A 12,013-nucleotide genomic window follows, 5' to 3' on the forward strand; every position below is an offset into this window, starting at 1 on the left:
TGGTAGGCTGTGACCTAAAACAAAAGCACTATGACGCTACCAGCGTTAACTGTGTCATAGTGTTTTTTTTTTTTAGGTCTGGCATTAGACCTTTTTATTTGACCAATGTTAAATGTATGATACACATACATAAAGGCACTTCCAGCCAGCTCTGTTCATTCTTTGGTCTGTTCTGCTGTACAGCGTGGCTAAAACATTAACAAAGCCAGTAGATATTGCAAAGGCACTTTGTATTGGCTTTGCCATTGCTTGTCTTTTATAGGCAGAGGTAACCTTATGGGGGTACAGTTTACTCGTTTGATTTTTGGAAAATTAAATTCAAGGCAAGTGGTGTTTTGAAAAGGAGTTCCAGAGTTGGCTTGAAAAAAACCTTGTAGAGTGTAGATGCGCTTTAGAAGATACATTTTAAAACATTGTAGACTGCTTTGAGATTTAAATGTTATCCTTTCGGCACTAGTAACCAGTGCAAACAATCTGGCAAGTGTAATTTATAGGCAGAATACCTTTTTCATCCAGAGATGAGAGTTGTTCACAAATTGCAGCTTGTAAATTGCCTTCTTAAGTAGTTGTAGATTTATGGTGTTCCAGTAGATTACTCAAGCAGAGACTAATTAATACATTCATAATGATACGCTGATGAGCACATGTTTTGACGTTTGCATTGGCAACAAACAAAGGTATACAACATCAATAATCCTGAGGATTTAATAGGAGTTTAGAGTCAAATTCAACTCCCAAGTTCTTTCCTTTTTTTGTAATTTGGATTAGTGGTCTCTCACAGTTCTCGGGGCCAGAAAAGCGACAAGTCATTGAACAGGAGAAGGATCTCTGACTTGTTTCCGTTAAGTTTCATCTGCAAAAGTCAAAGCCAGCATATTACTGCTTTAAGGCATTTTTACAAAGGGGAGATGGTGATTTTTATATCGGATTCAACTGTTATGACTAGCTGGGCTACGTCTGCATATGTAAGTGGATAGAACCCAAAGGTTTGGGTTAGATTCCTAAATCGACACCCATACAGGTTAAATAAAGTAGGTGATAACATTGATTCCTCTGGCACCCTACAGCTCACTTCACAATGGGTAATGCATACAGTAGGACATTTTCAACTAGTTTAGCTCTGATGCGGAGATTATTTTCACCCACTACGAATGGATCAGAAAGGAGATGTCCCTGGTATCAAACGCCATTTACAGCACCAGGAGCCCTTTGTACATAGGTTGTTCTCAGTTTGCTTCCGACATGAATTTGCCACGCATGAATGTAGTATATTGTGGTTTTCAGTAAACTACTGGATCAGCTGCTGTTTCTAGCAGATTTGACAAAAATAGAAATTTAGAGATGGAAGTATATTTTTAATATAATCTGGAATCATCAAAAAAATAGATGTGTTAAATAATACTATTGTATGTTTTAGCATTGAAGGAAAGTGTCATGTAGAAATCTATTTTAGCTGGCTTCATACACATTTGGCTGGAATCGAATCAGTAGGAAATCCAAAAGGACGGCACACAAGTACCACATTTTTTGACGCTGTCACATTCAGTGGTTTATGCAATGACAGTTGTTTCCTTATTTTCTAGCATGTTGAATAATCTGTGGAGAGTGAAGTTTTTCTTTGTGCTCAAACATTGAGTTTGTAGTGTATCTGTTTTGGATGATACCCCAAAGCAGACGTACTTAGATTTGGGCAAATGGGTATGTGACTGAGGAAGGACGCATGGGCCAGAGCAGTGGTATTGACACAAGAGTGATTTGACAGGTTGATATCAGCTCTGCTGCTACTTCTGTCTTGCTTTACTGCCTTCACCCGGGTCGCACTGCTAGGGCCTTCAGAAACCCTGTTCACTCCCTCCATCAAATCACATTTGAATACTTCTATATATTTAGGATGCCCACCAACACTATCTCAGAAGATAGAAAAAATAGTACAAGCAGCATTTCTATCTTTCTTATTAGGCTTGTTTTTGCAGTGCTTTTGACGAAGCTCCTAGATAGTGCAGTCAATTGGTCAAACAACATAACTAGTCAACATTTCTAAAGAGGGCCTACTTGAAGGCATCCTCCAGAATGTTATGAGCTCATTTGATCCTACACGGGGCTCTCTAACTCACTCGCTCTCTCTCTCCCTCCCACCTTATAGCTTTATTTCAGTTAGTCTGTTTTTTACTCTCCTCGCTGTTTCTCATTCTGATACCATCTGTAGGTATCTTGTTTTTCTCACTTCTAGATTATGTAGTCTAAATCTGTCTGTTTTTCCTTATTCCCTGTTTCTCACTTTTTATGTTTGATTGTTTTCTCTATACCAGATGTCCCCAACCTGTGGTCAAGGAACCAGAGAGGGTCCGCAAAGCCTCCTCAGGGGGTCTGCAACTGCTTAGAAAATTAAATGTTATTAATAGATTAATAAAGTGGCTAAATGTTCAATTGCACATTTTATAACATACTGTAAATGTCAAGGAATTGAATTTGGAGGCTAAAAATTTAATTTGTATCTTCAGATTGATTTGTGGTAACAGTACACGCGCATCAAACAGAATATAGTGTGGACGATGTGTGGCTTCAATTGAATTTAGAAAAGCTTCAACCTTCCTATTAAAATTTGTACTTTGTTTTAATGTATATTTATTTGCAAATTAAATAAAATGTGTTGATGCATGCTTGTTTCTGTATTTCTTGTGTATTGTTTTGCAGTTCAAATCATCGAAAATGTTTAGGCCAGGGTCCTTGGCTTCCAATAATGTCTCAGTGGGGTGGAGGGTTGGGGGGGGGTCCCTGGATTCCAATAATGGATCAGTGGGGGTCCCTGGGTTCCAGTCATGATAAAGTGGGAGTCCTAGTGTAGCCTAAACTAATGTATTTCAAAAACACCCCATCTACTGTGGTCATATCTGAAAGAAACTTTTCATAGTAGGTTTTTAGTTTTTCATAAGACACACATACTTCAGTTACACTTAATGGTGGCGATTCCATTCTGGGAGGGATACCGGATTAGGCAGAAACAACCACATTTGAATGCATTTTTTATTTAATTTGTGTTTTTTGTAAAGCACAAGTGCGGCTAGGGATTCTTTAAAGAACCCATAAGCAATCGTGAAACTGGAAAAACAGTCACAGTATTTACACTGCTGCTTCATTTAATGAGGTGGTGGGTCTTGGGTGGAATTTCCCAAAGGTGGCCTCAGGTTCGAGAATTATTATGGAAAGTGCAGGAAATCCCCCTTTTTAGGTGCAGTCACCCCATATTTTTCAAGTTTTGCTGGACTCTGTAATTTTGCTGGCGATAGAACTCAGTGCACTATGCTCCCTAGTAGGAAAGTGTATGTGCTTCCCCTTTAAACATGGTAAAATTGGCATATTCCTAATTGGCAATTTTAATCTTTTTATGTGGTACAAAATGTACCCAGGGTCTGCAAGATGAATGTCATTAGTGGACTACAGCACCTATTGTTCCTACTACAGTGATAGATCAACACATGGCTTTAGGGCTGCCTGACTGGAATTGTAAAGGCTGTAATTAAACTCGTCAAAATAAAAACCTGCATTTTAAATAATAATAAATCACCCCTATGTAGGCCTTTTAATCCACGTGGCAGGATGTGTGACACTTTAAAGTAGGGCATGTAAAAAACTAATGTTAACAGGTCTTTACAGTGACTAGCACCGAAAAGCTGTTTTTCACTGTGTAGGTCTAGCAGTTCTATGTAGAAACTTCCACCATTTACGCATTGCTGCCATCACTACCCCACACATGAGAAAGCATTGCACAGGAATCCCATAATCACTGATTCTGCAACTCCACCAGCCTTCCATTCTCAAGCATGTCACCCACCAAGGTCAATCCCTTTTCCTCTCCAAACATGCAAGCTGCTTCAGGTAACCTGGTGTGGCAGTTGTAGTAAAACTGTTATTGATAATTCACCTGCATTTGGTAGCCGTGTATGTATTCTCAGTAGAGCTCTAGCCCATACATGGCATAATGTCCCAGCCTGGAGCCCCTTGTCGCCAAATCACCCTTTCTTAAATTTTAATAGGTTCAGGATAGTGCCCCCGGAGTGGACCTCGAGCTTCAGTGGTGCTGAGTCACCCTAATACATATCTCTACATCTTGCTGCCCACTGCAGTTGTGCCGTTATACAGAACAGTTCCATGTCAGAAACCGCTGTCTTTTCTTCATGGGATAGAAGTCTAAGTTTACTCAGTGATATTATTCGTCTCCTTCCCCTCTCAAATCGGAAGTTCGGAATAGCTGCAAAGAAATATAACAGTTGTAGGAGAAACACCATCTTTGAAAGTTATTTTCTACCCATCACAGACAAGGGAAGCGCAAGCCAGAAAGGAATCATTGTCGTCAGGAAGACATAGCTACTTTAATATTACTATTGACCCTCTCTGTGAAAAATCCACACCCCCAAATATTAGAACGTTTCTGGTTCCCTCCTAAGTTTGTCCCTGATTTCTGGAGGTTTAGGCCCCGTATTTGTGGCACACAGTGGATAAGCAATAAACTTGCCCCAGTTTACCTTTAGCCCTGACAGCCTGCCAAATTGCTACAATGCACCAAAGGATCCCTCTATATCTGTGCGCTTGCCCTGTATGTAGAGTAACCTATCATCTGCGTACAGAGAGGCCTGTGAAGGCAATCCATTGAAAATGAAATCTTGGTAATAGTTCCCCTGCAACGCTTTTGCTCTGTGTAAGTGTGTAGATACAGAGAGAATTCTGCCCTGGTGGAGGAGAAATAACTTATTGTAAGAGTTATTATTCGTTGGATGCACATTCTCCAGATTAAAGGTTGACATGCCATCAGGATGTTGCAGACCATTTGGTGCACGTTGTAAAATTGCTTCCACTATGGTGTAATTATTTTTTACCATTACATGAAACCTTCTGTTGTCATTAGACTTTAATCAGAGGACATCTTATTGTGGTTGTTTGATTACACAATTATGTGGACAATAGTTAACTATGTTTCAGGATTCTCGTACCTGATGCTTAGAAATATGCAACCATGATATAAAATAATGCCACTTTAAATAGTCATTGACCTAAAAGAGCCTAAAAAATTATAGCTCACGAAGTGTAAATTGCTTTTCAATCTTTTTTCTTTTAGATAAATCAAGGCGAGTGCAGCCACATTGGACTCCTCCTGATAAAAAAGAACAAACAGAACTTCGCTTGTACAACAGTCTCACCAGGAGTAAGGTACATAGATCACTACCGTTTTTTCTTTTCTAGGTAAAATTAGTGTAAGTTTCTTAGACTGCATTTATTTTTTAACCCTTTTTATTGAATGTTCTTTTGTACGTAAACAGAGCATCAGTGCATTTACCGGCAATAATTTGAGTCATCACATAGAATAGTACAGTAGGTATGCAACAGCACAGTGTAGGAAGTGCCATAGTAGCAAAAAACACAATAACAAGTCTGATCACGTGTTGTATACGCACAGTTTGAAGGAGGACCGTGATGGAGTTCGGACCGGGTGTGGTCGCCTGTGGGTCTGTAGCCACAAGGCCTACTGTGTCGCCTATAGGAGCCTGTGAGTTCAAGCCAAGTTCCATTAGCTGCAGTAAATGCGGCTGAGGGGTGCAGTAATAGAGGGCCAGGCTAAGAAGCTTTGGCATCATTCTTTGTTACTTTTGAGAGTAAAGATCAGGCCGTTCCATGCAGACGCAGTGGGGCATTTGCCTAGGCCTCTAGCCTCCTCACTGTACAGAACTATAGACTCTGTCTCTACCCACTGGATCACTATGTCCTGCCACTGTGTGACCCCAGGTAAGGACGATACCCTCCACTGCATTGTGATTGTGAGCCTGGCCAGTAGTAGGGCTAGATTACGGAAACTGTCACAAACACCCACCCTCTGCCCCCTGCAATGGGTTTTCTGGTCTTGTAGAGTCCCACTATGCAGCTCTCCATGGTATTTAAACCACTGTAATAAGTGATGTTGGAAAGAATTGTGCAGATTTCGGTCCAGAAAATCTGTACTCTAGTGTGCGACCAAACTATGTACTATATCAGCTTGTGAGGCATGGCAGTGGGGGCAGTCTGACAATGTGTGATAGATCTTATGGATTCGGGCCAGGGTTAAGTAGGTGTGTGTAGTGTGTGCATTGTGGGAGACTTTGCGTGGGTACCTGGGTGCTTTGTCCCACTTCTTTTTATTGATAGTGGTCGTCCCAGATTTGGGGCCAGATGTAGCAACCGTTTTGCATGTCTCAAACTGCGAAAAACGCAGTTTGCGACATGCAAACCGGCCATCGCGATGCAGAGTCCCACAAAAGCGGTCGCAAACCAACTCGCAGTTACCACCCACGTGGAGTGGGTGGTAACGCATTAGCAAACGGGAAGGGGTCCCCATGGGACCCCTTCCCCTTTGTGAATGTCGCTGAAAATATTTTTCCAGAGCAGGCAGTGGTCCAAATGGTTTCATTATTTTTTTGAATTGCAACTCGTTTTCCTTTAAGGAAAACCGGCTGCAATTAAAGAAAAAAAAACTGCTTTATTAAAAAAAGCAGTCACAGACATGGAGGTCTGCTGTCTCCAGCAGGCCACCATCCCTGTGAGTGCATGGACTCGCTATGGGGTTGCAATTTGCGACCCACCTCATAAATATTCAGGAGGTGGGTCTTTGTGACCCCAGAGCGAGTCGCAGAAGGTGTCTGAGACACCTTTCTGCATGCACTTTTGCGAGTTACAATTTGCGAGTCGGTATGACTCGCAATTTGCAAGTCGCAAATTTTATTCTTGCTACATCTGGCCCTTAGTTCCCACTGCTTGTGTAGTGCCACTGGAAGATATGAGGACCTTGTAGGGATGGCTTTAGTAATCTAAGGAACAAGCTTACAGCCATTTCCCATGCCAAACAGTGCCTGGAGTAATGGGTGAGAGGATAGTTTAGTGTGTGTGAAAGGTTCTCAAGCGCTGGTGTGTTAAGAACTGCCCTGGTGGTAGACCAGTTTGTTCATTCAAAAGATCAAAATAGATCAGGGATTTATCCTAAAATAAGTCCCCACCCTGTGACCTGTCCTAATGTGCATAAATATTGAAATGGGACCACAGGTGCATAAACATTACCTCTGGGGAAATTCTGAATGAGCTATGAGAACAGCTGTAGGCTATCTTTAGTAGCTTATTGCGATCTTTGATATGTCTGATTTTGGATGGAAGGAATTATCTCTCCTCCCAACACTGCTGCCAACTGCAGACATGTTGTGGCTTACGCACCATCGGTGCGACGACTAGAGCTGCTCTGTCAGGTAGTAATGTTTGAATATCATGCCCCTGTGATACATGGAGACCTACAGATTTGCCAGCAGAACTCTAAGCCTCACATTGTTCCAAATTAGTTCACTCAGCATGGTGTTCAGTGTGTGGAACAAACGGTGGGGAACATGGATCAGCAAGTTGGTGAAGTAATAAAGGACTCTTGGCAACGTAGCCATTTTGGAGAGGGCGACTCAGCCTTGCACCGTCGGGGGGGAGAGGTGGTGGTGTAGAACACTAGCGTGCAATTTGAGGCCTCAGATATTGCCTTCCCCAGCTTGCCGCCTAGCAAGTCCTGGCTGGTGTGATATATATTAATGTTTAGGTATTGCAACGTGGAGGGATCCCACTTGATCTTGTGGTAATGAACTGCTAAATCATGCAGGGAGCAATCAGGGCATAAGGAGATCAGGCATGTTTTAGCCCAGTTGACACCCAGACCGAGGCAGCCGTGAATGTCTGCAGTATGTACACGACCTTGGCCACTCCTACTCTGATACATTTAATGTATAGTAAAACATCGGCTATGTAGAGTGACACTACATGTTTCTAACAGTCAATCAGGATGCCCCAATACCTTCCCAACTGGTGGAGGTGATAAGCCAAGGACTTGATCGCCAATATGGACTGCTGTGCAACATTGAGTCTACATCTATAGAATATTTTTCAGACCAAGTACATTGTACTGAATTCTGATAGTGCTTCATCAGGTTTAATAACTGATGCTTAGGCTTAAGTTTTTCAAATGCAAAGAAATGTATTTTGAATGGGGATAGAAATGCTCAGTTTGTGGAGGACGTCTGTCTTATCCCTTCTCTGGATTAACAGTAGATGTCTGCATAGGAGCTGCCTTTATAGCTGGACACTGATTGAAATATATTATCAACTAAACCACCTGTTCGGTTTTACTAATCCTAGTCAAGGCCAGCTGCTGAGTAAATGCAGGGCACTAAAGTTTCATATTTCCTGAATTTAGTAGAATATCCCTGCTGAAGTCGGCAATTGAGGATGTGAACCATGTGTTCCTCATTCAACTATTACAGTAGGTGTTATAGTTATTTTCGAGCAGTGGGAACATATTTCCTACATATAAATTGAACTTACAGGGGGAGTTGCGCAGCAAAAACCTACGCAAATATCTTTATGTTGAAGCTTAAAGAATATAATATTTTAACAGAACACGAAAGGAGAAACAAATCCGTTCATGTAATATGTTTCACAGGTGACATGTTCCTCATTTGGAGAGCTAAAAACAAAACACTGACGGGAAACATAAAAAAGAGAGTTAATCCTAGAACTAAGTTTTCTAAAACAGTCAATTCAGAGGAAATCCATTCTTGGAGCTGCTCCGTAGACTAAGAAAAGGTAGCTGGAAAACTACTATTTACCCTCCTCTAGTCAACAGGAGGATTGACAGTTATTCGAGTGCTCACCCAACGCTCCTGTCCTTATGATGACCTCCTATTGCCTAGCTCTTGAAACGTCGTTGACTGCTGACATTATGTAGACCCCATTTTATGAGTCCCACATCTATAAATTACCAAATAAGTCAAGAGTCCTTCATCTTCTATTCGTATGCACTTTTCACTCCTTGTTCACATTGGCACCCTTTTGTGTTTGTGAGCATTTTCTCACATTAAATTATTGTGGATTTTAGTTGTGAGAATTTCCAAATAGATTACATTAACTTTAATTTGATATGGTTGGGTCAAGAACTCTTTACCCAGAGCATCAAATGTTTGAATTACATACAACTTCTAATTTAATGATGTGGTTGGGTCAAGAACACTTTACCCAGAGCATCAAGTGTTTGAATTACATACAACTTCTGAGTTATGCATTAAGTAGTGGTATTTTTGAATGAGTCAAGCAAAACACAAACGCTGTGGGATAGCGTAACTGGATGGACGGAATGCGGAACCAATCAAACATTCACCCCCAGTCACAGATCTGGGTTTAATCCATCCATTATTTTGCTCACCATGCCACCCCAGTTTGAACCCAGCCATATGCAAATCAGTCTTGACCCTGTTCCTCATGGGAACAGTCCAGCCCGAACTGCCAGGCTAGGTTCTCCCTGGACCGGAAACAAGCATCCTGGGACCGGTTTCGGGGTTTCACCCCTCATCAGCCAGGCTAGCTTGAATCCAGTGGCACAGTGAGCCCGGGACCCACGTCTGGGCATACCCGGCGCACTTAGGGCGGCAAAAGCAAAGCAAAACACAAACGCTGTGGGATAGCGTAACTGGATGGACGGAATGCGGAACCAATCAAACATTCACCCCCAGTCACAGATCTGGGTTTAATCCATCCATTATTTTGCTCACCATGCCACCCCAGTTTGAACCCAGCCATATGCAAATCAGTCTTGACCCTGTTCCTCATGGGAACAGTCCAGCCCGAACTGCCAGGCTAGGTTCTCCCTGGACCGGAAACAAGCATCCTGGGACCGGTTTCGGGGTTTCACCCCTCATCAGCCAGGCTAGCTTGAATCCAGTGGCTTGAATGAGTCTACAGTGAACCATTGTTGTTTGTTATATGTAATTGCATTTGTGGCATGGAAGTGAAATGTCACGTATTGCTACATTGTGTTACTTCACCACCCACATATATGACCAAAATATATGGTTGCCAGGAGAACCTCTGTGCTAGCTGGGCTGCATTTTGAAAGCACTGCAGTGTTGCATGGGTGGATACTTTTATATTTATATATATATATGTGTATGTATATGTTCGATGGCATGTGTAGCTGCAGATACACATGCTGTGCACATCCCGCCATCTAATGTTGGGCTCGGAGTGTTACAAGTTGTTTTTCTTCGAAGAAGTCTTTGTCGAGTCAAGAGATCCCCTTTCGGCTCCATTGCGCATGGGCGTCAACTCCATCTTAGATTGTTTTCTTTCTGCCATCGGGTTCGGACGTGTTCCTTTTCGCTCCGCGTTTCAGTTCGGAAAGTTGGTTAAAATATCGGAAAATTCTACAGTATTGTTTGCGTTCGGTATCGGGTTAGTTACAACAGATCAACACCGAATTTTGAAGAGCTCCGGTGGCCCTTCGGGGTTTTCGATTCCCCGGCAGGGCCTGGTCGGCCTGACCACGTGCGTCTTCAAGGCTAATGGAACGGACTCCATTCCGCTTCTGCCCCGAATGTCACAACAAGTATCCTTATACAGATCAGCATCTGGTCTGTAATTTGTGTTTGTCTCCAGAACACAAAGAGGATACCTGTGAGGCCTGTCGAGCGTTTCGGTCGAGGAAGACGTTAAGAGACCGAAGGGCAAGAAGACTACAAATGGCGTCTGCGCCGACAGGACAAAATCACTTGGAAGAGGAAGAAGAAACCTTCTCCATCGAGGATTCGGACTCGGACGAGGTCGATCCCGAACAGACGCCGAAAACCGTGAGTAAGACGTCAATACACAAAACTCACGGAAAAACCACTAAAGCCCAGGGGACGCCACTGCCAGCAGGCCATGGCTTAACCCGAAAAGTAGGTGACCGACCATCGGCACAGAAAAAGGGCATGCATGTGTCGAAGTCATCCGACTCCGGGCGAGATACCGGCACAGAGCAGACTCGACCCCGAGACACCGGGTCAGAGCAATCTCGTCACTGAGAGAGCGGCACCAAAACGAGTCGGCACCGAGAGATCAGTACGCCGAAGATCAAAAAAGTGTTGTCGGAACCGAAAAAGACAGCCGAAAAAGTTTCTATACCGAAACATCCGGCCTCTGAACCGAAATCAAGTTCCTACACAGAGGAACAGGGCCTGTCCTCACAAATGCAAGGACACAGATTCGGACAGGAACTAGAGACAATAGAGCCAGATTACACTCAAAGAAGGCTCCACATACAAAAAGACACAGGGAAGACTCTTCCCCCAATTCAAATGAAAAGAAAACTTGCCTTCCAGGAGAAAGACAAGCAGCCACAGGCAAAGGTGGCAAGACAAGTAACCCCGCCACCATCTCCACAACGCTCACCACAACCATCACCGGTAGCCACTCCACCAATGATGCAGTCCCCAACTCAAACTGGAATGAGTCAGGATGATCCCGACGCATGGGATCTTTATGATGCACCAGTATCAGATAACAGTCCCGAATGGTATCCAGCGAGACCGTCACCACCTGAGGACAGTACAGCCTACACACAGGTGGTGTCAAGGGCAGAAGCGTTTCATAATGTCACCCTGCATGCAGAACCTATCGAGGATGACTTTTTATTTAACACACTATCATCCACACATAGCCAGTACCAGAGTCTCCCTATGTTACCGGGAATGCTGAAACACTCCAAACAAGTGTTTCAGGAGCCTGTGAAGGGCAGGGCCATTACTCCAAGGGTGGAGAAGAAGTACAAACCGCCACCAACAGACCCTGTGTACATCACGCAGCAATTAACACCAGACTCAGTGGTAGTAGGAGCAGCTTGCAAGAGAGCGAACTCACACACCTCAGGAGACGCACCACCTCCAGAAAAGGAGAGTCGCAAGTTCGACGCTGCGGGGAAAAGGGTTGCGGCACAAGCAGCCAACCAATGGCGCATTGCCAACTCACAGGCCTTGCTGGCTAGATATGATAGGGCTCATTGGGACGAAATGCAACATTTCATAGAACACCTGCCCAAAGAGTTCCAAAAGAGAGCACAACAAGTGGTGGAGGAAGGACAGAGTATCTCGAACAATCAGATACGGTCAGCAATGGATGCAGCGGACACAGCTGCTAGGACTGTAAATACAGC

The 12,013-nt window shown here is 43.4% G+C and overlaps 1 protein-coding gene across 2 annotated transcripts in view; it reads left to right on the forward strand.

The window, feature by feature from the left end:
• CARS1 (cysteinyl-tRNA synthetase 1) overlaps window positions 1–12,013 on the forward strand; it is a 344,636-nt gene that overhangs the window by 29,543 nt on the left and 303,080 nt on the right. For both annotated transcript variants that reach the window (XM_069223014.1, XM_069223013.1), the window contains one exon: window positions 5,114–5,205. In XM_069223014.1, coding sequence (XP_069079115.1) covers window positions 5,114–5,205 — 92 coding nt within the window. The remainder of the gene's footprint in view (window positions 1–5,113; window positions 5,206–12,013) is intronic.

The sequence above is a fragment of the Pleurodeles waltl genome, chromosome 3_1 (genome assembly GCF_031143425.1).
Source record: "Pleurodeles waltl isolate 20211129_DDA chromosome 3_1, aPleWal1.hap1.20221129, whole genome shotgun sequence".
Taxonomy (NCBI): domain Eukaryota; kingdom Metazoa; phylum Chordata; class Amphibia; order Caudata; family Salamandridae; genus Pleurodeles; species Pleurodeles waltl.